General features: G+C 57.0%; 3 protein-coding genes across 3 annotated transcripts in view; all 3 read left to right on the forward strand.

Moving 5' to 3' along the window:
- Window positions 1-927: 927 nt before the first annotated feature.
- EAH_00034560 (hypothetical protein) lies at window positions 928-1,578 on the forward strand (the record flags this gene model as incomplete). Its single annotated transcript, XM_013395798.1, has 1 exon — window positions 928-1,578. One exon carries the CDS (start codon window positions 928-930, stop codon window positions 1,576-1,578), a length of 651 nt encoding a protein of 216 aa, XP_013251252.1.
- Window positions 1,579-5,210: 3,632 nt separating this feature from the next.
- On the forward strand, window positions 5,211-9,984 carry EAH_00034570 (hypothetical protein, conserved; the record flags this gene model as incomplete). Its single annotated transcript, XM_013395799.1, has 2 exons — window positions 5,211-5,633; window positions 6,043-9,984. 2 exons carry the CDS (start codon window positions 5,211-5,213, stop codon window positions 9,982-9,984), a joined length of 4,365 nt encoding a protein of 1,454 aa, XP_013251253.1.
- A 1,707-nt stretch (window positions 9,985-11,691) lies between these two features.
- The window catches only part of EAH_00034580 (hypothetical protein, conserved), a gene marked incomplete at both ends in the record, with an annotated part of 14,936 nt that continues 6,627 nt past the window's right edge, over window positions 11,692-20,000 (forward strand). The window contains 5 exons of the mRNA XM_013395800.1: window positions 11,692-12,027; window positions 12,242-16,439; window positions 16,561-16,629; window positions 16,798-16,904; window positions 16,999-20,000. The exon at window positions 16,999-20,000 is cut by the window's right edge and continues 202 nt beyond it. Of these exons, the coding sequence (XP_013251254.1) occupies window positions 11,692-12,027; window positions 12,242-16,439; window positions 16,561-16,629; window positions 16,798-16,904; window positions 16,999-20,000 (7,712 nt within the window). The remainder of the gene's footprint in view (window positions 12,028-12,241; window positions 16,440-16,560; window positions 16,630-16,797; window positions 16,905-16,998) is intronic.

Genomic DNA, 20,000 nt, shown 5'->3' on the forward strand with positions numbered 1-20,000 from the left:
CTTTGTTGCATATTTTTGTTTTCTGCTTATTCTGAAGTTTTTCTCCTCAGGGATTTGACAAGACACACAAATAAAGGCTGCTGCCGCTGCTGCTGCTGCTGTTGCTGCAGCTGCTGCTGCTGCTGCTGTTGCGGCGTCGGCGACACTCCGGAGAGTCCAATACTTTTCTCTGTGCCCCAGCTGTGTGTTTTCTGCATACTGCTGTGTACGTACACCTCAAGTAAGTCTTTATCTTTTACATTCAGGCGTGCTGCTCAGCAAGCAGCAGGCTTCCTCAGCAGCAGCAGCAGCAGCAGCAACAACAACAGCAGCAGCAGAGCTCAGAGGGGCCGCTGTGACGGGAGAATTGACGTTTATTGAGGCTGTTCTCTGCCGAGCAACAGCAGCAGCAGCAGCAACAGCAGCAGCAGGAGCACCTGCAGCAACAGCAGCAGGGGTGAGACAGGCAGAAAGCCAGCGACATAGCAGCAGCTGCTGCAGACAAAGGGTTGCTGCTGCAAGAAGACAATCGCAACAGTCTCTTGCTGCCTTCTCTGCTGCTGCTGCTATCCGTGCGGAGGGCATTCATTCACTAGCAGCTGCAGCAGCAGCAGGTGCAGCAGCAGCAGCAGCAGCAGCAAATGTCCCTATGTTGTTTCCTGTTTTCTTTATTAAATTATTATATCGATTTGAATTGTAGCGCTCGCCTCCTGCACAATCACCATCATCATCAGTATCAGCAGCATTAACAGCAGCAGCCTAACAGCAGCAGCAGCATCAGCAGCAACAGGAGCATCAGCAGCAACAGCAGTATCAGGAGCATCAGCTTCATCAGCAGCAACAGCAGCATCAGCAGCAACAGCTTCATCAGGAGAAAGAGCTCGAAGAGTAGCATAATCAAAACAATAATAAAAATAATAAAAATAATAAAAATAAAGAGTAGTAGAAATGAGCGAGTCTCAGCAAGGAGGTGCTTACAGTCACTTGTATAAGATAATATTAGTAGGCGATGCTACAGTCGGAAAGACGCATCTGCTGTCTCGATATACTCGCGGCAGCCTCCCTGTGCTGCCGAAAGCAACAATCGGCGTCGAATTCGTCACTAGAACTGTCCCCCTTGCTGTTGGCGGCACCGTTAAAGCACAGGCATGCCACCCTGCTGCTGCTGCTGCTGCTGCTGCTGCTGCTGCTCCTGCTGCTGCTGCTGCTGCTGCTGCTGCTGGTGATGATGATGATGATGATGATGATGATGATGATGATGATGATTATGATTATGATTATGATTATGATTATGATTATGATGATGGTGATTATGATTATGATTATGCTGATGATGCTGTTGTTGATGATGCTGATGGTAATGTTCGTGCTGCTGCTGTTGCTGCTGATGATGCTGATGTTGCTGATGTTGATGCTGCTGCTGTTGCTTCTACTGCTGATATTCCTCCTCCTCCTCCCCTTCCTCCTCCTACTGCTGCTGCTGCTGTTGCTGCTGCTGCTGCTGTTGCTGCAGATATGGGATACAGCTGGGCAGGAGCGTTACCGCAGCATAACATCAGCTCACTACCGCCGTGCAGTAGGAGCTTTATTAGTTTATGACATTAGCAAGAAACAAACATTTTTAAATGCAAGCAAATGGCTCGAAGAGTTGCGACAAAACGCCGAGCCCGACATCGTCATAATGTTAGTCGGTAATAAGGTAGACCTCTGCGAGAAAGACCCTTCTATGAGACAAGTACGTTTATTAATAAATATATATTAATAAATATATATAAATATATTCATTTATATATATAAATATATTTATTTATTTATGCTTTTATATATATGTGTTTTCATGTATGTTTATCTGTCTTCTTCTGCCTCTGTCTCCTTCTCTATTCTTCTGTGAGACAAGTATGTCTTCATTATATATATATATATATAATATATATATCCATGTATATATATATGTATATTTATTTATATCTGTCTCCTTCTCGTTCTCTCTCTGTCTGTCTCCTTTCTCTCTCTCTGTCTCCATCTCCGTCTGCTTTCTCAATCTCTCTCTGATATATATATATATATAAATCGGTCTCTTTTTATATATCGGTCTCTTTTTATATATCTGTCTCCTTTTATATCTCTGTCTGTCTCTCTTTCTGTCTGTCTCCGTTTATATCTGCGTCTCTCCTTTCACTCTCTGTCTCTTTTTATGTATCTGTGTACAATACAGTGTTGTGCGTTCAAATATTTATATTTATCTTATTGCTGCTGCTCTTGCTGCTGCTCTTGCTGCTGCTCTTGCTGCTGCTCTTGCTGCTGCTCTTGCTGTTGCTCTTGCTGTTGCTCTTGCTGCTGTTCTTGTTGCTGCTGCTCTCCATGCTTTTGCTGCTCTCTCTCTGTTGCTGCTCTCTGTTGCTGCTCTCTCTGTTACTGCTCTCTCTGTTACTGCTCTCTCTCTGCTGCTGCTGCTGCTGCTGCTGCTGCTGCTGCAGGTGCCTTATGAGTTGGCAGCACGTTATGCACAGAGCAACGGACTGTTTTTTAGTGAGGCTTCAGCAGCAACATCTTTAAATGTCAAATTAATTTTTGAGCATTTGCTGCAAGAGATATATAATCAGAAGGCGCAGCAAACGCAGCAGCAAGGCAAGCAGCAGACGCAGCAAAGCCATGTAGAAGGGGGCCTACAGCTCTGCAGCAGCAACCAATACACCCTTCAGCAGCAACAGCTGCAGCTGCAGCAGCAAACAGGATGCTGCAAGGCGTAAACAAACCTTACTCCAATCGATAATGCTACAAGCCAAACACTTCCTCCTGCTGCTGATAAATGCAGCAGCAGCAGCAGCACTTGCTGCTGATAAATGCAGCTGCTGCTGCTGCTGCAGCTACTGCTGAACAATTCAGCTGCTGCAGCAGCTGCTGCTGATAAATGTGACAACTTTTGCAGCTGCTGCGGAGAACTGAAGCTGCTGCAGGAAGGCACGGCGAAACAGTGAAAGTAGGAGTAGCAGCAGCAGCAGCTGCTGCTGCTGTTATGTCCCCTGCTGCTGCAGCGCACGTGCCTAAACTGAACGTCTTCCTTCACTTGCACAGAGGTAGCTGCTGCTCCGACGGCTGCTGCTGCTGCTGCTGCCGCGGGGAGTCTTTAAGCTCCTGCAGCCTTAATCTTAGAGACCCAGAAGCAGCAGCAACAGCATTTTGAATGCGCTGATTGTGTTCGGACGCGAACCAGCGGCAGCAACAGCAGCAGCTGCTGCTGCTGCTGCACTTTCCTGTGAGGCGCTGTTCTTACAAACGGGGTGTACGTACACTGCAGCCACACCAGTTGCTCTTGGAAGGGCCCCTTACACAAGTTGCTGCAGTAGCGCCGAAGAGTTGCTGCAGCAGCTGCAGCAGTAGCGACGGCAGCAGCAGCAGCAGCTGCACCTGTAGGCAGGCAGCGAAGGTACAGCAAGCAATGCAGGCAGCAGCCGCTGCAGCAGCATTAGCGTTTGCAATAGAAGCAGCAGCAGCAGCAGCAGCAATGGCCCTTGCAATAGAAGCAGCAGCAGCAGTTGTATCCTGAGAAGCAGCAGCAGCTGCTGCTGATATCGTAGAATTGGGCCCTCTATGCACTTAGAATTCCCAAACCGTAGCAGCGTACAGCTAAATGCAGCAGCAGCAGCAGCAGCAGCAGCAGCTGTGGGCTAAGCTTCTGAAGAGATAGACAGGTACTGCGCGGGCAAGAGAAACTGCACTGGGGGTAATGCCTCTGTTGCTGCCAGCGAACAGAAGCAGCAGCAGCAGCAGCAGCAAAAGCAGTAAAATCAGCAAGAGCAATAGCAGCAAAGAGGTACAGCAGCAGCAGTTAAGGAGAAAGGGGCCTTCGAAGAAAGTCAGGCAGCAGAGACAGGTAGATAGATAGCAAGGGGAGCGATAGGGAGACGAGACGGCAGCAGCAGCAGCAGCAGCAGCAGCATCAGCAACAGCAGAAAAACAATAAAAAGTTTCCTTATCAATAATAAAGTCGCGCTGCACAAATATTTCCCGGCGCAAGTATGTGGGGCCCCACAACTCCTTTAAAGAACGGAGATAGATTGAGCAAGCGCGAAGCAGCAGCAGCAGCTGCTGCTGCTGCTGCCGCTGCTGCCGCTGCTGCCTCAGTGCTGCAGCAGCAGCAGCAGCAGCAGCAAAAGACTGCGTCGGCCAACGCCCTCAGGTAGCCTCGCAACTTTGGGGCTCTCTTGATCATTATTTGCTGCAGCATCAATCGCACTTCCAGCAGCAACAGCAACAACAGCAGCAGCTGCTGCAGCGGCAGGAGCAGCAGCAGCGGCAGCAGCAGCAGCAACACCAACCCCACGCGTCACTGACACGCCCCTGGGCTGACGCTGCCGGGGTGTTGGTGCACACCACAGGGATTTCTGCTGCAGCAGCAACAGCAGCAGCAGCAGCAGCAGGTGCAGCAGCTGATATGCAATTCGTGGGAGTTACGCTGATAAACAGAATGGCAGGTCTGCCTACAGGTACAGCGCATGCGAGAAGGCAGCATTAGCATTAGCAGCAGCAGCAGCAGCAGCACGAGGGACGGACAAAGCTCCAGAAGAGAGAAGCAGCAGCAGCCTCAGCAGGCGCAGCAGCAACAGCAATAACAACCAACCGCTCCTCCCCGTTTTTTTAGGCACGCCACTAGCAGCAACAGCTGCAGCAGCAGCAGCAGCAACAGCCGCAGCAGTAGCAGCAGCAGCAAAGGAAGTGACAGCAATACTGTGTATCAAAGCAGGCCTACGGGGCAGGGGCCCCTAAGGCGGGGCCCCCTATGGCCCTTGTTGCCTCTCGCAGCAGCAGCAACAGGAGCAACTGCAGAAGCAGCAGCAGCTGCAGCAGCAACAGCAGAAGCAGCAGCAGCAGCAGCAGCAGTGATAGCAACAGCAGCAAGAAAAGAAGGCACGAAGCCTTTGAAGCTGCTGCACCTGCAGCAGCGGGTCTTAGACCTTTGCGGGTGCAATCGGGCAGCAACAGCAGCCGCAGCAGCAGCTGCTAAGTGAGCAGCAGCAGCAGCAGCACATCGCATATCAAGTGCATGCAAGCGCAGGCGTCGTGATGGGGGGCACTGCTGCACGTGCTGTGCTGCTGCCTGCCTTTTTATTATATTATTGCTGCTGCTGCTGCTGCTGCTCTAGCCCAGCGGCACGTGACCGCCACTAACAGCAGCAGCAGCAGCAACAGCAGCAGCAGCAGCAACAGCAGCAGGAGCTGCAGCATTTACAATGGCTGCAGCACCACCAGGTTCCTCCTTAATGGAGGGGGGCCCCCATGGTGTAGTGGGGCCCCATAGTGTACAGCTTGAAGGCGAAGCAGAGGATGAGCAGCAGCAGCAGCAGCAGCAGCAGCAGCAATTGCTGCTGCAGCTCGGCCCTCCCCCTTGCGAAGAAGGGGGCAAAAGCAGCGCAGTGGCGCCTGGCATGGCTGCTGCAGCAGGCGCAACAGATGCAGCGGTAGAAGGAACTGCTGCAGCAGCAGAAGTAGGGACAGTAGGAGAAGCAGCAGCAGCAACAGCAGCACCAGCAGCAGAAACAGATGGATATCTGCTGCAGTGGTTCCCTGGCTTTGATCTCCCCATTGGCCTCAAAGGCCGCGCTATCCTTAGGCGGGTCCTCAACCAAAGACGCTCTCTTGATGCAGCAAGATGTGTAAGACCTGCTGCTGCTGCTGCTGCTGCTGCTGTTGCTGTTGCTGCTGCTAGTGCAGCTGCTAGTACTTCTGCTGGTGGTGGTGGTGGTGTTGCTGCTGGTGTTGCTGCTGCTGCTGCTGCTGCTGCTGCTATTATTTGGCCCGAGAGGCTATGGCGTTTACTCTTCGCCTTTTGCTGCTGCCTGACTGTTCTGGAGTTGCTGCTGCTGCTGCACCTGCTACAGTTGCATTTACAGTTGCTGCTGCTTCTGCTGCTGCGTGTGCTGCGTTCCCCCGCTTGTCTGCTATTTCATCCCGCCCTGCTGCTGCTGCTGCTGCTGCTGTTGCTTCTACGTGTGCTGCCCCCCCGCGAATCTGCTTCTGCACCCCACACTGCTGCTGCTGCTGCTGCTGCTGCTGCTGCTGCAGAAGGCGATCCTATCGGAGCACGGGATCGTGTTGGGAAGAGGCGTTCCCGGGCATACAACAAATTGGGGGGGTCTGACAGTGAAGGAGCTGCTGCATGCAGCACATCTGCTAGGCTGCTGGAAGCAAGTAGAGGAGCTGTGTCTTTCATTTTGCTGCAGCAACGGCCTGAAGATAGAGTGGGTAAAAGAGCTTAGAGCAAAGGGCCCCCAGCAAGTAACGCTTGCAAACCTGCTGTCTATGAAGAGAAGTGCAGCAGCAGAAGCGCGCAAGAAAAGGCAGCAGCAGCAATGCAACACCAGCAACACTCCTGCTGCTGCTGCCGCCACTGCCGCTGCTGCTGCTGCAGCTGCTGCTGCTGCTGCTGCTGCTCCCTCATCACTCAACACGCCCACCAACAAGGGGGCAGTCACACCCGAAGATATCGCCAGTGCAACTACTGCTCCGTCAACAACAGCAGCAGCAGCAGCAGAAGAAGAAGAAGCAGCAGATAGTAAAGGAGCTGCTGCAGGGAAAAGAGGGGGTTTCAGGCAAACAGCAGCAGGTCTCAGGTTGCGAAGGAACTGCACTAGGGCGAGGCGTAAACGCATCGACCTCCAGCAGCAGCAGCAGCAGCAGCAGCAGCAGTTGCTGCTGCTGCACCCACAGGAAGTGGAGAGCACCAATAGCAGCACGCCCACAGCAGCAGCAGCAGCAGCAGCAGCAGCAGACTCCAGTTTCAGCTGCTCCATGGCGAGCTTCTCTTTGCCTCCTTCAGCGGAAGCAGATCAAGGAGAGGGGCCGTCGGGCGGCCATTCGCAGCAGCAGCAGCAGCAGCAGCAGCAACTCCTGCAGCAGCAGCAGCAGCAGCAGCACGAACCCCAGCTGCTGGAAACCGTCTTATCTCCTGAACCCTCCGAGGTCTCCTTGGGGGCCCCTCAGGGGCCCCCACCGTCGTTTGCTCCTCTTGAGGGAAGCGTGAGGGCTACAAGCAACCGACGCAACAGCAGACGGCAGCAGCAACAGCAGCAGCAGCAGCAGCAGCAGCAGCAAAGGTTGCTTATGATGCACGCATCCCCTGCAGCTGCGCAGCAGCCCACCGACAACTCTGCAGCAGCAGCAGCAGCAGCTGCTGCTGCTGCTGCTGAAGGGATGCCTGCTGTGTGCTCAGGGCCCCCCAACTGGGTTGCCTCGTACGGGCCCTCTACCTCAGCTATGATAGACGTCAAGGGCCCCCCTCAGGGGCCCCCGGAGGGGCCCCCTGAGGGGCCCTCTGTGGGGCCCCCTGTGGGGCCCCACACCGAGGTACCCCTGAGGGCATCGTTCGGTGACCCCACATGGTACATGCAGCAGCAGGAGCTGCAGCAGCAAGAGCCGCAGCAGCAAATGCAGCCGCAAGTGCAGCAGCAGCAGCAGCAGCAGCAGCATGAGATGCAACGGCCTCTGCTGCTGCAGCAAGAACAGCAACCAGGAGGAGGTCTGGTTGGATTCCCTGGGCTGCAGTGGACCTCTGCTCTGTGCGCCGTCGAAAAGAAAGAGGAAGCAGCAGCAGCAGCAGCAGCAGCAGCAGCAGCAGCAAGCGCAGGAGCAGCTGCAGCAAATGCACCAGCAGCAACTGTGCCGGCACGAGCAGCAACAGCAGCAGAAGCGGCAGCTGCTGCTGCTGCCCAGCAGCTGCAGCTTGAAGACTGTTACCTTGAGCCTCCCTATCCCTTTCACGGTCCTCACCACACCTCCAGCACCACAGATCCAGCAACAGCAGCAGCAACAACAGCAACAGCAGCAGCAACAGCAAATGCAGCAGCAGCAGCAGCAGCAGCAGCAGCACTTGGACCTGACCCGCCCACATCGCTGCTGTGCGAGTGGGAACGAACGTCTCAAAAGATCAGCAACTTGCAGCAGCAGCAGCAGCAGCAGCAGCAGCAACAGCTCCCCGCTCCGCAACAGCCCTGGTTGGCCCCTATGCCTTATAGTATTGGTGGGGCCCCCCCAGTATCTCTGCATACGCCTGAAGGTGCCTTGATGCAGCAGTTTGCTGCTGCTCCCCAGCCGCTGCTGCAGCATCTGCCACCCGCGCAGCTGCAGTGCAGCAAAGGGGGCCTCCAGGACAGCAGCATTAGCAGCTGCAGCAGCAGCACCAGCAGCAGCAGCAGCAGCGACGTCAGCTGCTCATCCTGGCAGGTTAAGGCACCCAGCAGCAGCAGAAGCAGCAGCAGCAACTGTGCAGCAAGAGGCACTGAAGGCCCGCAGGCACCGCAGAGGCGGACTGCAGCAAGAGGCCCTCATGCTGCTGCTGCCTCACGACCCCGGCATCGCACGAAGGCTGCTGCCGCCGCAGCAGCAGCAGCAACAGCAGCAGCAGATCAGCAGCAGCTTCGAACGGCCCCATCCGGCTTCCCGTCCCTGCAGCAGCTGCTGGCCTCCAGCAGCAGCGACAGCTGCAGCTGCTGCAGCGCCAGCAGCGGAGATGAGGAGACAGCCTACCCTTCTTTGCTTCCTGCTCATGGTCTGGGCCTCTCCTATGGGGGCCCCCAAGCCGCACTGCAGCAGCAGCAGCAGCAACAGCAGCAGCAGATGAGCTTCGAAGCCTCATCCGCAGCAGCGGCTGCAGGGGACTTCCACGAGGCAGCAGCAAAGGATGAAGGCTTAGCCCTCTCAGGCGGCCCTGCTTTGCTAGGAGGCGCAGCAGCAGCAACGGCAGCAACTGCAGCTGCTGCAGCAGCGCAGCAGCAAAACCCTTGGCACGCATTTGGGGCCCCTTCTGGGTCGCCGTATGGGGGGGAGAGGGCTGTTGGGGGCGCAGCAGCAGCAGCAGCAGCAGCAGCAGCACCAACAGCAGCAGCAGCAGCAACCGCAGCGGAGGCAGCAGCAGGAGAGGCAGCAGCAGAAGTGCATGCAGCAGCGCCGCAGCAACATGACTGGTGGTCTGCAGGGACAGACACCCCGCTGCTGCTGTCTCCAGGGCCCACGCCTGTGGGGCCCCCCCCGTGGGGCCCCCAAGACGCAACTGAGGCCCTATTCAGAACCGAATGCAACCTGCAGCAGCAGCAGCAGCAGCAGCAACAGCAACAACAACGACAGCAACAACCCCTCCTACAGCAGCAGCAGCAGCAGCTCCTGCTGCAGCAGCAAGAGGAAGCTCTCTCAGGGGCTCTTCGTCTTCCTGCACACTGCGCTCTGTTAGAAGAATGGGGGGCCCCAGGGGCCCCCCCCAATTCAAGTGCACTACCAAGAGACAATAATGTAGGCATTCAGCCAGCAGCAGCAACTGATGCTGATGCTGCTGCTGCTGCTGCTGCAGCTGACTCTGTCGCTGCGCAGCTGCAGCCAGACACAGCTGACCCGCAGACAAACGCATCTTGCCTAGAACTGCAGCGGCAGCAGCAGCAGTTACTGCTGTTAGAGCAGCAGCAACTGCAGCAACTGCAGCAGCAGCAGCTCCAGCAGCAAGTGCAAAACCCACGCCCGAGACGCAGGGCTAAGGGTAACGGGATCGAGCAGCAGGGACAGAAGAGACAGCGAAATGATAGCTCCAGAAGCAGCAGGAAACGCAGTGAGCAGCAGCAGCAGCAGCAGCGGTTGCTGCTGCAGCACGAAGTGCCCTCCTGCCTCCCTGCGCAGCCGCAGGTACATCAGCAGTTGCTGCTGCAGCAAACAGCGGTACCCATTCAACAGCCAGCGGAAATCTGCAGCAGCAGCAGCAACAGCAGCATGCTGCAGCAGCAAGTTTCTTCTCACTTGCACCCGGAACAGGACAGTTTCGCAGCAGCAGCAGCAGCTGCTGCTGCGGGCCTACCAGAGGCGTATTCTGCTGCTGCTGCAGTAGCAGCAGCAGCAGCGCCAATATATACGCCGTCATGGCCTCTAGATAATTCAGATCCAGCAGCAGCCGCAGCAGCAGCAGCAGCTGCTGCTGCTGCTGCTAACGGGATTCCTGGGGCCCCACAGGTGGGCCTCCCCACATAATATCGAGGGCCCCCTTCGGCCGTTTGCTTTTCAGGTATTGAGGGGCCCCACAGGGGGCCCCCCCATAGCAGCAGCAACAGAGTCTGCTGCAGCAGCTGCTGCAGCCAAGCTGCTGTCTACTACTAGGGAGGTGTAAAGTATTAGCTCTTAGCTGCTTTGCAGCAGCAGACAGTGTCTCTGTACACCTGAGGGGCCCCACAGCACCTTGGTGGGGCCCCACATTCTCTGAGCCGTTGGGGGCCCCTGGGGGCCCCCCCTTTATATTTGTTCATTTATTGATAATCCTTAGGAAAGCCGGAGAGACAGCAGCAAAGAGCAATAAGAGCTGCTCTAAGGCCGCGAGGAGACAGACGAACAAACAAACAAATAAATCAAATAAATGCAGCGGGAGACAGAGACAGAGACAGAGACAGAGACAGAGACAGAGAGACAGAGAGACAGAGACAGAGAGACAGAGACAGAGACAGGGAGACAGAGAGACATAGACAGACACAGAGACGAAAGAGACAAGAGACAGATACACCCGAACAAAGACGAAGAAATGAGGAGAGAGAGAGAGATAAGAAGTGCAGCAAAAACAGAGTGGAGACAGCAGCGATAAAATAAAAACAAACAAACTGCCTCTGAGTCCCAACTCAATGGTAAATACACGAGAACAGCAACTGCTGCTGCTGCTGCTGCTGCTGCTGCTGGATGTGCTGCTGCTGGGCTGTCCCTCTCTGTCGGCAGCAACAGCAGCAGCAACAGTAGCAACAGCAGCTACAGCAGCAGGAGGGACATCCAGATGTGAGGCTTGAGGATCGACTGAACTATAAATAAAATAAAAATAAATAATAAAAATAGATAGCGTGAAGGAATACTGAATTTGAGTATGTACACCACAAAAAACAGAGAGCAGCAGCTTCTCGTCGATAGGGTCACGACAAACAAAAACAAAAGAATAAAGCAAATAATAATAATAACAATTATAATAATAATAATAATAATAATAATAATAATAATAATAATAATAATAATAATAATAATAAACAAAAGTCTTCATTGGCTAGCAAACGAATCCCCACGCCGATATGTATATACTACGCCGATGCCCTGTATCGGTGCGGCTGCTGCTGCCGCTGCTGCTGCTGTTGCTGCTGTTGCTGCTGCTCGAGCCGGCGGAGCAGGCGCTGCGGCTGCAGCCTTAACGACAGCGGCCTAATCAGCAGCAGCAGAAGCTGCAGCAGCAGACAGCAGCATTTGTTTTATAAGCTTTTCATTGGGGTTTCTTATCACGCTGCTGAGGATCTCCCCCCAGGTCACTTGCCTGCAGTTGAGTCGCAGCTAGCGAGCGGCGGGCAAAGCCCCGTTAGATCCTTGAGATGCTCTTTATTCGGTTCTCACTAAGATCCCGTGGGATCGTCTGGGATCGTCTGGGGTCGTCTGGGATCATCTGGGATCGTCTGGGATCGTCTGGGATCGCCTGGGATCACCCGGGATCGTCTAGGGTCGTTCTACGATCATCCGGGATCGCCTAGGATCGTCGAGTATTGTCTGGGATCGTCTGGGATCGCCTGGGATCGTCTGGGATCGCCCGGGATCGTCTGGGATCGTCTGAAATAGAGGCGACCTTGACAGCGTGAGGGAGGCGGGATCGCTGCACAGGGAGAGCTGCTTGCTGGGGCATATCGTTGGGTTTGCTGCAGCGTGGCTTATGGGGCCTTGGAGATGCCTATACACCTGAAGGTCTTCAGCTCTCCGCAGCTGCTGCAACGGTTGGGGAGAAGGAGCGGGAAGCAGGGGGGCCCCCAGCCTGCTGCCGGATGTTCAGAAGAAGCAACTGCAGCAGCGGCAGCAGAAGCTGCTGCTGCTGCTGCAGCTGATGAGGGTTTGGGAGCCCCAGGGGGCTCACCTCAACCCCAAACCCAAGCCCAGGAAGCCTCTCCCCCCCTACTGCTTCTGCCGCAGCGCAGCGGCGGACCTGCTGCCGCTGCTGCTGCTGCTGCTGCCGCAGCAAGCCCACCGCTGCGCTGTGATGCAGCTTCGTGGCTGCCCCCCTTGCAGGTTAGCTGCTGCTGCAGCAATAGAACCAGCTGGCTCGTTGTTGTTGCTGCTTGGGATGGTGTTTTTGTTTGCTGCTGCTGCTGTCTCGGTGTTGCTGCTGTTCATAGGCCTTATACGGCTGTCCTTGCTGCTGCTCCCTGCTCCTCTGCAGCTGCTGCAGTGTTTGTACACCTGGGAATACACACAGCACACTTGAGGCTTACATGCGTTGCAGGCTGCTGCTGCTGCTGCTGCTGAGGGCTTCCCGACCCCAGCGGGCTCCCCTGAGGCCAACGGAGGGCGAGACAGCAGTGCTGCTGCTGCTGCTGCTGCTGCTGATGCTGCTTACGTGCACGGGCAGCTGCAGCATGGGCTGCTTGGAGCCCCACAGGGGACTCGCAGGAGCTCCCAAAGAGCTGCTGCAGCGGCGCCCAGCAGCAGCAGCAGCAGCAGGCGGCATAAGAAAGTCTTGAGCCTCACGGGGAGAAGGCATGAGGCAGCAGCAACAGCAGCAGCAACAGCCCAGGATACAGCAACGGACGCTGCAGCAGCAAGCAGCGGACCAATGGATGCAGCCGCAGCATCGCCAAAGGCAGAAGCAACAGCTGCAGCAGCAGCTGCAGCAGCAGCTGCATCAGCAGGATCAGAGGCGCAGCAACAGCACAAGCACAAGAATATATTTTCTTTGAGGTCTTCAGAGCCGGTGCACCACCAAGCTGCTGCTAGAACTGCAGCAGACACACCCGCATCGCCCGATACTGATGCTGCTGCTGCTGAAGTTGCTGCTGCTGCTGATTCTGATGCTGCTACTGCTCCTGTAGCCTCTAAACCCAAACGGCACGGCTTCTTCAAGGCCTTCCTTCCCTCCCGCAGAACTCAGCAGCAGCAGCAGCAAGAGCAGCAGCATCAGCAGGAAGAGGGGGCTGCAGCAGACCAGCAGCAACTCCTTACAGAGAGCCAAGCAGCAGATGCTGCCGCTTCTCCGTCTGCTGCTGGCTCCCCCAGAAGAGAAGAAGCAGCAGCAGCACGCACTCAGGTACTGTTCCTCCTATCAGCAGCAGCAGCAGCTGCTGCTGCTGCTGCACCAGTACCAGCTGCAGCAGCTGCAGTAGCAGCAAAAAAGGTAGCAACAGCAACAGTTGCAGCAGCAGCAGAATATCTGCTTGTTCTACGTCTCTGTGTGCTGCAGCAACAGACACAAGACCTTCTGCCGGAGTCTCCACCAGCTGTAGCAGCAGAAGCAGCAGCAGTAGCCTCCCCTAGGAAACAGCTGCTATTTAAAAGGCAACACAAGCAGCAGAAACAGCAGCAGCAGCTGCAGCAAGAGCCGCAGCAGCATCTGCAGAAGCAAGGCCTGCTGCCTAGAAAAGAAGTGCAGGCAATTGAAGCTTCCGAGCCCCAATTAGATATGCTGCAGCAGCCGCAGCAGCAGCAGCAGCAGCTACAGCAGCCACAAGAGCAGCAGCAACAACAGCCGCTACAGCAGTCACAAGAGCAGCATAAACAGCGGTACCTGAAGGACCGCCAGCAACAAAAGCAGCTACAGCAAGAGCAGGAGCTGCAAGAGCAGAAGCAGCAGCAACAGCAGCCAGGACAACAGCAGCACGAGCAGCAGCAGCAGCAGCAGCAGCAGCAGGAGCAGCAGAAGCAAGAGCAGCAGCGAAACCAATCACATCATCATCGAAGGCTACATCCGATGGCGAGAAGCCGAAACCCCACAAATATAGGATCGTTCGTTGCAGTAAAAGACAGCAGCAGCAGCAGCAGCAAGGACAACAGCAGCAGCAGCAGCAGCAGCAAGGACAACAGCAACAGCAGCACCAGCACCAGCAAGAAACGCCGCAGGACCAGAGGCCCGAGGAGCCCTCTGCTGCAGCAGCAGTGGCCGGACGAGCAGCAGCAGCAGGAGCAGCAACAACAACAGCAGCAGCAACAGCAGCTGCAGCAACAGCAGCTGCAGCAACAACAGCAGCAACAGCAGCAGCAGCAGCAGCAGCAGAGGGGCGACAGGTGGCGAAACACCGTCATCTTCCACCGCCCCTTCGGGCACACTCAGCAGCAACAACAGCAGCAGCAACAGCAGCAGCAACAGCAGCAGCAGCAGAGGGGCAATAGGTGGGGAAACACCGTCATCTTCCACCGCCCTTTCGGGCACACTCAGCAGCAACAGCAGGAGCAGCAACAGCAGGAGCAGCATCAAGAACAGCAACAGCAGCAGCAGCAGCAGCAGCACCATATGCATCTACCGCTGCTGCGGCGGCAGAGGCCTCACCGACTGTTTGCTGCGCACCCTCAGCAGCAGAAGCTGCAGCAGCAAATGCAAGAAGAGGCGGCGGCTGCTCTTGAAACTTGGGGGCTTCCTTTGCATGAGGAGACTCCTCAGCAGCAGGCAGTCGAGCAGCAGCAGCAGCAGCAGCAAAGGCAGCAGCAGCAGCAGCAGCACGTACGAGCAACAGGAGACCAGCAGCAGCTGCTGCAATCCCCTCGTCTCTCTTTGCTTGAGCGGCAGACCACCCTGATGCAGAGACACCGTGAAGAGCAAGAGAATCGCCGACAGCAGCAGCAGCAGCAGCAAATGAAGTACCGCAAGAACTCAAGTAGCCAGCAGCGGCTGCTGGCTGTTGCGCCTCAGGCTGCTCGCCGCAGCTCAGAGGACCTTCGGGTTTCGCTGCCTCGCCGTCAGGTGCTGCAGCAGCAGAAGCAGCTGCTGCAGCAGCAAGAGCAACTGCTGCAGCAGCAAGAGCAGCTGCTGCAGCAGCAGGAACAGGACCAGCAGCAAATGCTACAGCAGCGGCAGGCAACGCAACCCCTGGAGCAGCAACGTGTGCTGCAGCAGACTGCACAGAGGCAACCAACAGAGTCGCAACAACTGCTGCTGCATAAGGAGGAAGAGCAGCGGCCACAAGAGCAGCAGCAACAGCAGCAGCAGCAGCAGCAGCAGCAGCAGCAGCAAGAGCAGCAGCAGCAGCAGCAAGAGCAGCAGCAGCAGCAGCAAGAGCAGCAGCAGCCAAGGCCCTGGCCTTGCGAACCTGCAGCAGGGGGGCAGCGAGGGCTTCAGAGCGCCGCTTCTTCTCCCCGACTGTCTCTTGTTGAGAGACAGTCGCTGCTAATTGTACACCAAAAGCAGCAGCAACTGCGGCAGCAGCTGCATCAGCTGCAGCAGCAGCAGCAGCTGCTGCAGCAGCAGCAGAAACAAATGCGCAAAGCCCATTCCAGCCGCCAACTCATCAAACAGGGGGGCCCCCCGCTGTCGCGTGTTTCCTCTGCCGCCTCCCCCTTGCTGCCGCGGCAGCAGCAACAGCAGCAGCAGCAGCAGCAGCAACTGAGAACATACAACAGCCTGCTACCGCAGCAGCCGCAGCGACAGCAGCAACAGCAGCAGCAGCAGCAGCAGCAACAGCAACAGCAGCCTCGAAGGGCTTTAACATATCCAGGGTCACCCTCCGCTGACAGACTGTCCCTTGTAGAGAGACAAGTTTCGCTGCTGCAGCGGCAAAGAGAAGAGAGGCTGCAGCAGCAGCAGCGCAAGCGCGAGCAAGAGCAGCAGCAGCGGCAGCAGCAGCAGCAGCAGCAACAGCAGCAGCTACTGCAGCAGTACTCGCTGCGCAAGCCCACCAACTCCTACTTGGCCTTGGCTAGGGCCTCAGCAGCAACCATCAAACGAGCAAGGGAAGCAGGTGCTGCAGCACTAAGAGCAGCAGAAGCAGCAGCAGCAAGCCGCTTAGCTTCCCAGCAGCAGGCGCAGCAGCAGCTATTGTCGAGGCAAGGGACAGCTGCTGCAGCGCCGCTGCAGCACGGAACACCTCAAGAGCCCCTAAGCAGCAGCAGCGGCTGCAACAGCAGCAGCACTGGTTCAGCAGCAGCAACTGCTGCTGCAACGCAACAACCTGCTGCAGCTGCTGCTGCAGCAGATGGTGTGTCCCACGCTGCTGCGCAAGGCAGTGGCTGTACAGTAGACGAGTCTGAAAAGGCCCCAGCAGCAGCAACACCAGCAGCAGCAGTAACGGAAGTAGCAGCAGCAGCACCAGGAGCAGCAACAACAACAACAAAAGCAGCAGCAGCAGCAGGGCTTGAAAACCGCACTCCGCTGCTGAGCGCAAGGTCTACCCCACAAGAATGTGACAGCCTCTTTACACCGCGAGGAGACAGTCCCCTATGTTTCCATTTGCTGCAGCAGCAGCAGCAGCAGCAGCTAGCAGCGGGGGCACGGGAGCAGCAGCAGCTGGGTGCTGCAGCAGCACAGCCTGCTGCAACGAACGCCCCCGCCTGCAACCTTGAGGACTTCTTCGGAGCAGCAGCAAATGCTGCTACCATGTCAGCCACTGTTGCTGCAGCAGCAGCAGCAGCTGTGGCTGCCGCTTCGCCTAACAGCGCACAGCAGCAAGAAGCGGCTGCAGCAGCAGCGGCAGCAGCAGCAGCAGCAACGCCCTTCGGTACGTCAATGCAGCAACAGATTCAGCTCACATAGTCGCTGCTGCTGCAGTGTTTTGTAATGCCTGTGCCTGTGCTGCGTCTGCTGCTGCTGCTGCTGCTGTGCTGCTGCTGCTGCTGCAGGCAAGGCTGTTTCCCCTGGTGCAGCACAGCTGCAGCCGGGCACTGAAGCTGTGGGGCTCCTCAGTTCTTGTAAGAGATCACAGCAATAGCAGCAGAAGCAGCAGCAGCAAAGACAAAACCAGCCAAAGCAGCAGAAGCAGCAACAGCAGCTGCCCCAGCTAGGCTATCACTTGGTGTGCAGTACTGCTGCACCTCGCCTGCATGCGGCTGCTGCTTCTTCGATTGCCTTTGCTGCAGGTGACACTTCAGCAGCAGCAGCAGCAGCAGCAGCAGCAGCAGCTGCAGCAGCAGCCGGGCTGCTGCAGCCGAGCGTGCTTAGATCCAGCAGCCCTCAAACCCCACAGGTGGGCGATGGCTGCTGCATTATTTTTGCTGTCTCTTTTTTTGCTGTCTCCTTTTTTCACTTTGCTGCAACTGCTGCTGCTGCGCCTGCTGCAGGGGAGAGAGCAGCAGAAGCTCCTCGACGCCAGCAGCAGCAGCAGCAACAGCAAAAACAGCAGCAGTAGCAACAGCAAGAACAGCAGGCCCGCCCCTGAGGGTTTTGCTGCCTCCCGTGTCCCGACGCCCGCAGCGTCCGCAGCCGCAGCAGCAGCAGGAGCAGCGGCAGGTGCAGCAGCAGGTGCAGCAGCAGGTGCAGCAGCAGCAGCAGCAGCAGCAGCAAACGTAGAGGCGAGTGAGGCAGTGACCTTGGAGCTCGAAGACTCCACTGGTGCTGTCCAAGCTGTAAGTGTGGGGCCCGGGGAATCTGCTGCTGCAGCACTGCATGCATTTTGCATGCAGCAAGGCATTCCTGCTGAAGGGGAACAGCAGCTGCAGCGAGCCCTTGCAGCTGAGCAGCAGCGGCTGCAGCAGCAGCAACAGCAGCAGCTGCAACAACAGCAGCAGCAGCAGCAGCAGCAGCAGCAGCAGCAGCAGCAGCAGCTGCAGCCGCAGCAACTGCAGCAGCAGTGCAGCAAAGGCAGCAACCCCCGCCGTCCACACATAAACAAATTGCAGAAGCAATTGCAACAAGAACTGCAGCAGCAGCAACAGCAGCAGCAGCAAATAGCTCCTGCTGCTGCTCGACTCGAGGAGACAGAGGTAGAGACAAAAAATACACCGCGGGAGGCCTCACTCCCTGCCTCTTTATTTGAAGAGAATGAGGTCGTGCTGCTGGGGCAGCCGCAGCAGAAGCAGCAGCAGCAGCAGATGCTGCTGCTGGTGCCGCAGGAGACGCAGCAGCAAAAAGGTTTGCTGCAGGTACCCCAACGACTACCACAGCAGTTGCAGCCGATGCCGCGCAGCCGCCGACCCCAGCGGATTCTGCTGCAGCAGCAGCAACAACAAGCTTTGCTGCAGCAGCAGCAGCAGCTGCTGCAACAGGTGCAGCAGCAGCTGCAGCAGGTGCAGCAGCAGCTGCACACTCCCACCCAAATTCTGGGCAGCAAACTGCAGCAAACGCCTTCCGCTTACCATGACCCGCTGCTGCTGCTGGTGCACACTTCTCCACAGCAGCAGCAGCAGCAGCAGTCACCTCAGCAGTCGCCTCAACAGCGACAGCAGCAGATGCTGCAACACTCAGCTCAGCAGTCACCGCAGCAGCAGCTGCAGCAGCACCCGCAGCAGCAGCCGCAGCAACAATCACCTCAGCAACTGTTGCAGCAACCACTACAGCAGCAACTGGAGCAGCAGCTGCAGCAGGTACAGCAGCAGGCACCTCAGCAGCTGCTGCAGCAGACGCCTCAGCAATTGCTGCAGCAACAGCAGCAGCAGCAGGCACCTCAGCAGCTGCTGCAGCAGACGCCTCAGCAATTGTTGCAGCAACAGCAGCAGCAGCAGTCACCTCAGCAGCTGTTGCAGCAGACGCCTCAGCAATTGCTGCAGCAGCAGCAGCAGCAGCAATCACCTCAGCAGCTGCTGCAGCAAGAGCCTTGGTACACCCCTGCGCAGGAGACAAACGGTGCAGCTTCGCAGCAGAGACAACTCAGCGCAAGAGATAGCAGCTGTGCAGCAACGCCCCAGCTGCTCTTGCAGCAGCAGGAGCTGCAGCAGCAGCTGCTGCAGCAGCCGCAGGTGCTGCAGCAAGAGGCAGCGTCTGTCTCCCCACCCTTCCTATTACCGAGCTGTCGCGGGCACTCGACGTGGCAGCAGCAACAGCAGCAGCTGCTGCTGCTGAGACAGCAACAAATACAGCAGCAGCAGCATCAGCTGCTGTCACCACTGCAGCAGCAACTGCTGCAGGAGCAACATCAGCAGGTACAGCAACAGCAGATACAACAACAGCAACAGCAGCTGCAGCAGCAACAGCAGCTGCAGCAGCGACAGCAGCTGCAGCAGGAGCTCTCGTGCGGCAGTTGCCTTGCTGTAAATAGCCCTCTGCAGCACTCCTGCCCCAGCAGCAGCAGCAGCAGCCCCCTCTACTACTCTCCTCGTTCGGCGGGTGGATATGGGCTGTCTCCTGAGCTGCAGCAGCAGCAGCAGCAGCTCCTGCTGCTCGAGCAGCAACAAGCACTTGCTCTGTTGCAGCAGCAGCAGCAGCAGCAAGGGCGTCAGTGCTCAAGTGACCGCAAAGACCGCCCCTACGGGAGGCGGGGGAGAAGCAGAAGGCAGCAGCAGCAGCAACAGCAGCAGGAACAGCTGCTGCTGCTGCTGCAGCGGCAGCAGCGACGTTCCGAGAGCATGGCACGGAAGCAGCAGCGGCTGCTAGAGCAGCAGCAGCAGCAACGAGCAGCAGGGCTGCAGCAGCAGGTGCAGCAACTGCACCGCCAAGTGCGGCGGCTGCTGCGGCAGCACCAGGGGGAGCAGCAGCTGCTGCTGCAGCAGCTGCAGGGAGGGAGGGAACAGGAGCAGCAGCTAGAGGGGCTCCAGCTGCAGCAGCAACTCCTGCTGCAGCAGCTGCTGCAGCAGGACGCCAACGTACTGAGGGCATTGGATATGCTGCAGGAGCTGCAGACGACAGCAGCAGCAGCAGCAGCAGCAGACAGCCCAATCACAAAGCAGCAAGACCAATTATTGACACCCCGGAGTCAGCAGCAGCAGATGCAGCAAAGGAAGCAGTTGCAGCAGCAGCTGCTGCTGCAGCAGCAAATGCTTGAGCAGCGAACCGCCCAGCTGTGGCAAGAACAGCTGCTGCTGCAGCAGCGTAGGGAAGACTACCAACGTGAGTTGCTGCAGCTGCAGCTCGAAATGCAGCAGCAGCAGCAGCAGCAGCAAGAGCCATCGGGGCTGCAGCAGACTGTCAAGAGAGTGCTGCAGCGCTTTGGGGTGACCTCTGCCCCAGACAATACAGCAGCAGCAGCAGCAACAACAGCAGCAGCAACAAAAGCAACAGCAGCACAGGCGCAAGCGTTGCAAGCGAGAGCCCTTCACTGGAAGGGGCTCGTAGAGCAGCAGCGGCGGTGTCAGCTGTTGGGGCAGCAGCAGCAGCAAGAGCTGCTACGGCAGCAGCAGCAGCAGCTGCT

The sequence above is a fragment of the Eimeria acervulina genome, genomic scaffold (genome assembly GCF_000499425.1).
Source record: "Eimeria acervulina Houghton genomic scaffold, Eah_scaff354, whole genome shotgun sequence".
NCBI classification, from domain to species: domain Eukaryota; phylum Apicomplexa; class Conoidasida; order Eucoccidiorida; family Eimeriidae; genus Eimeria; species Eimeria acervulina.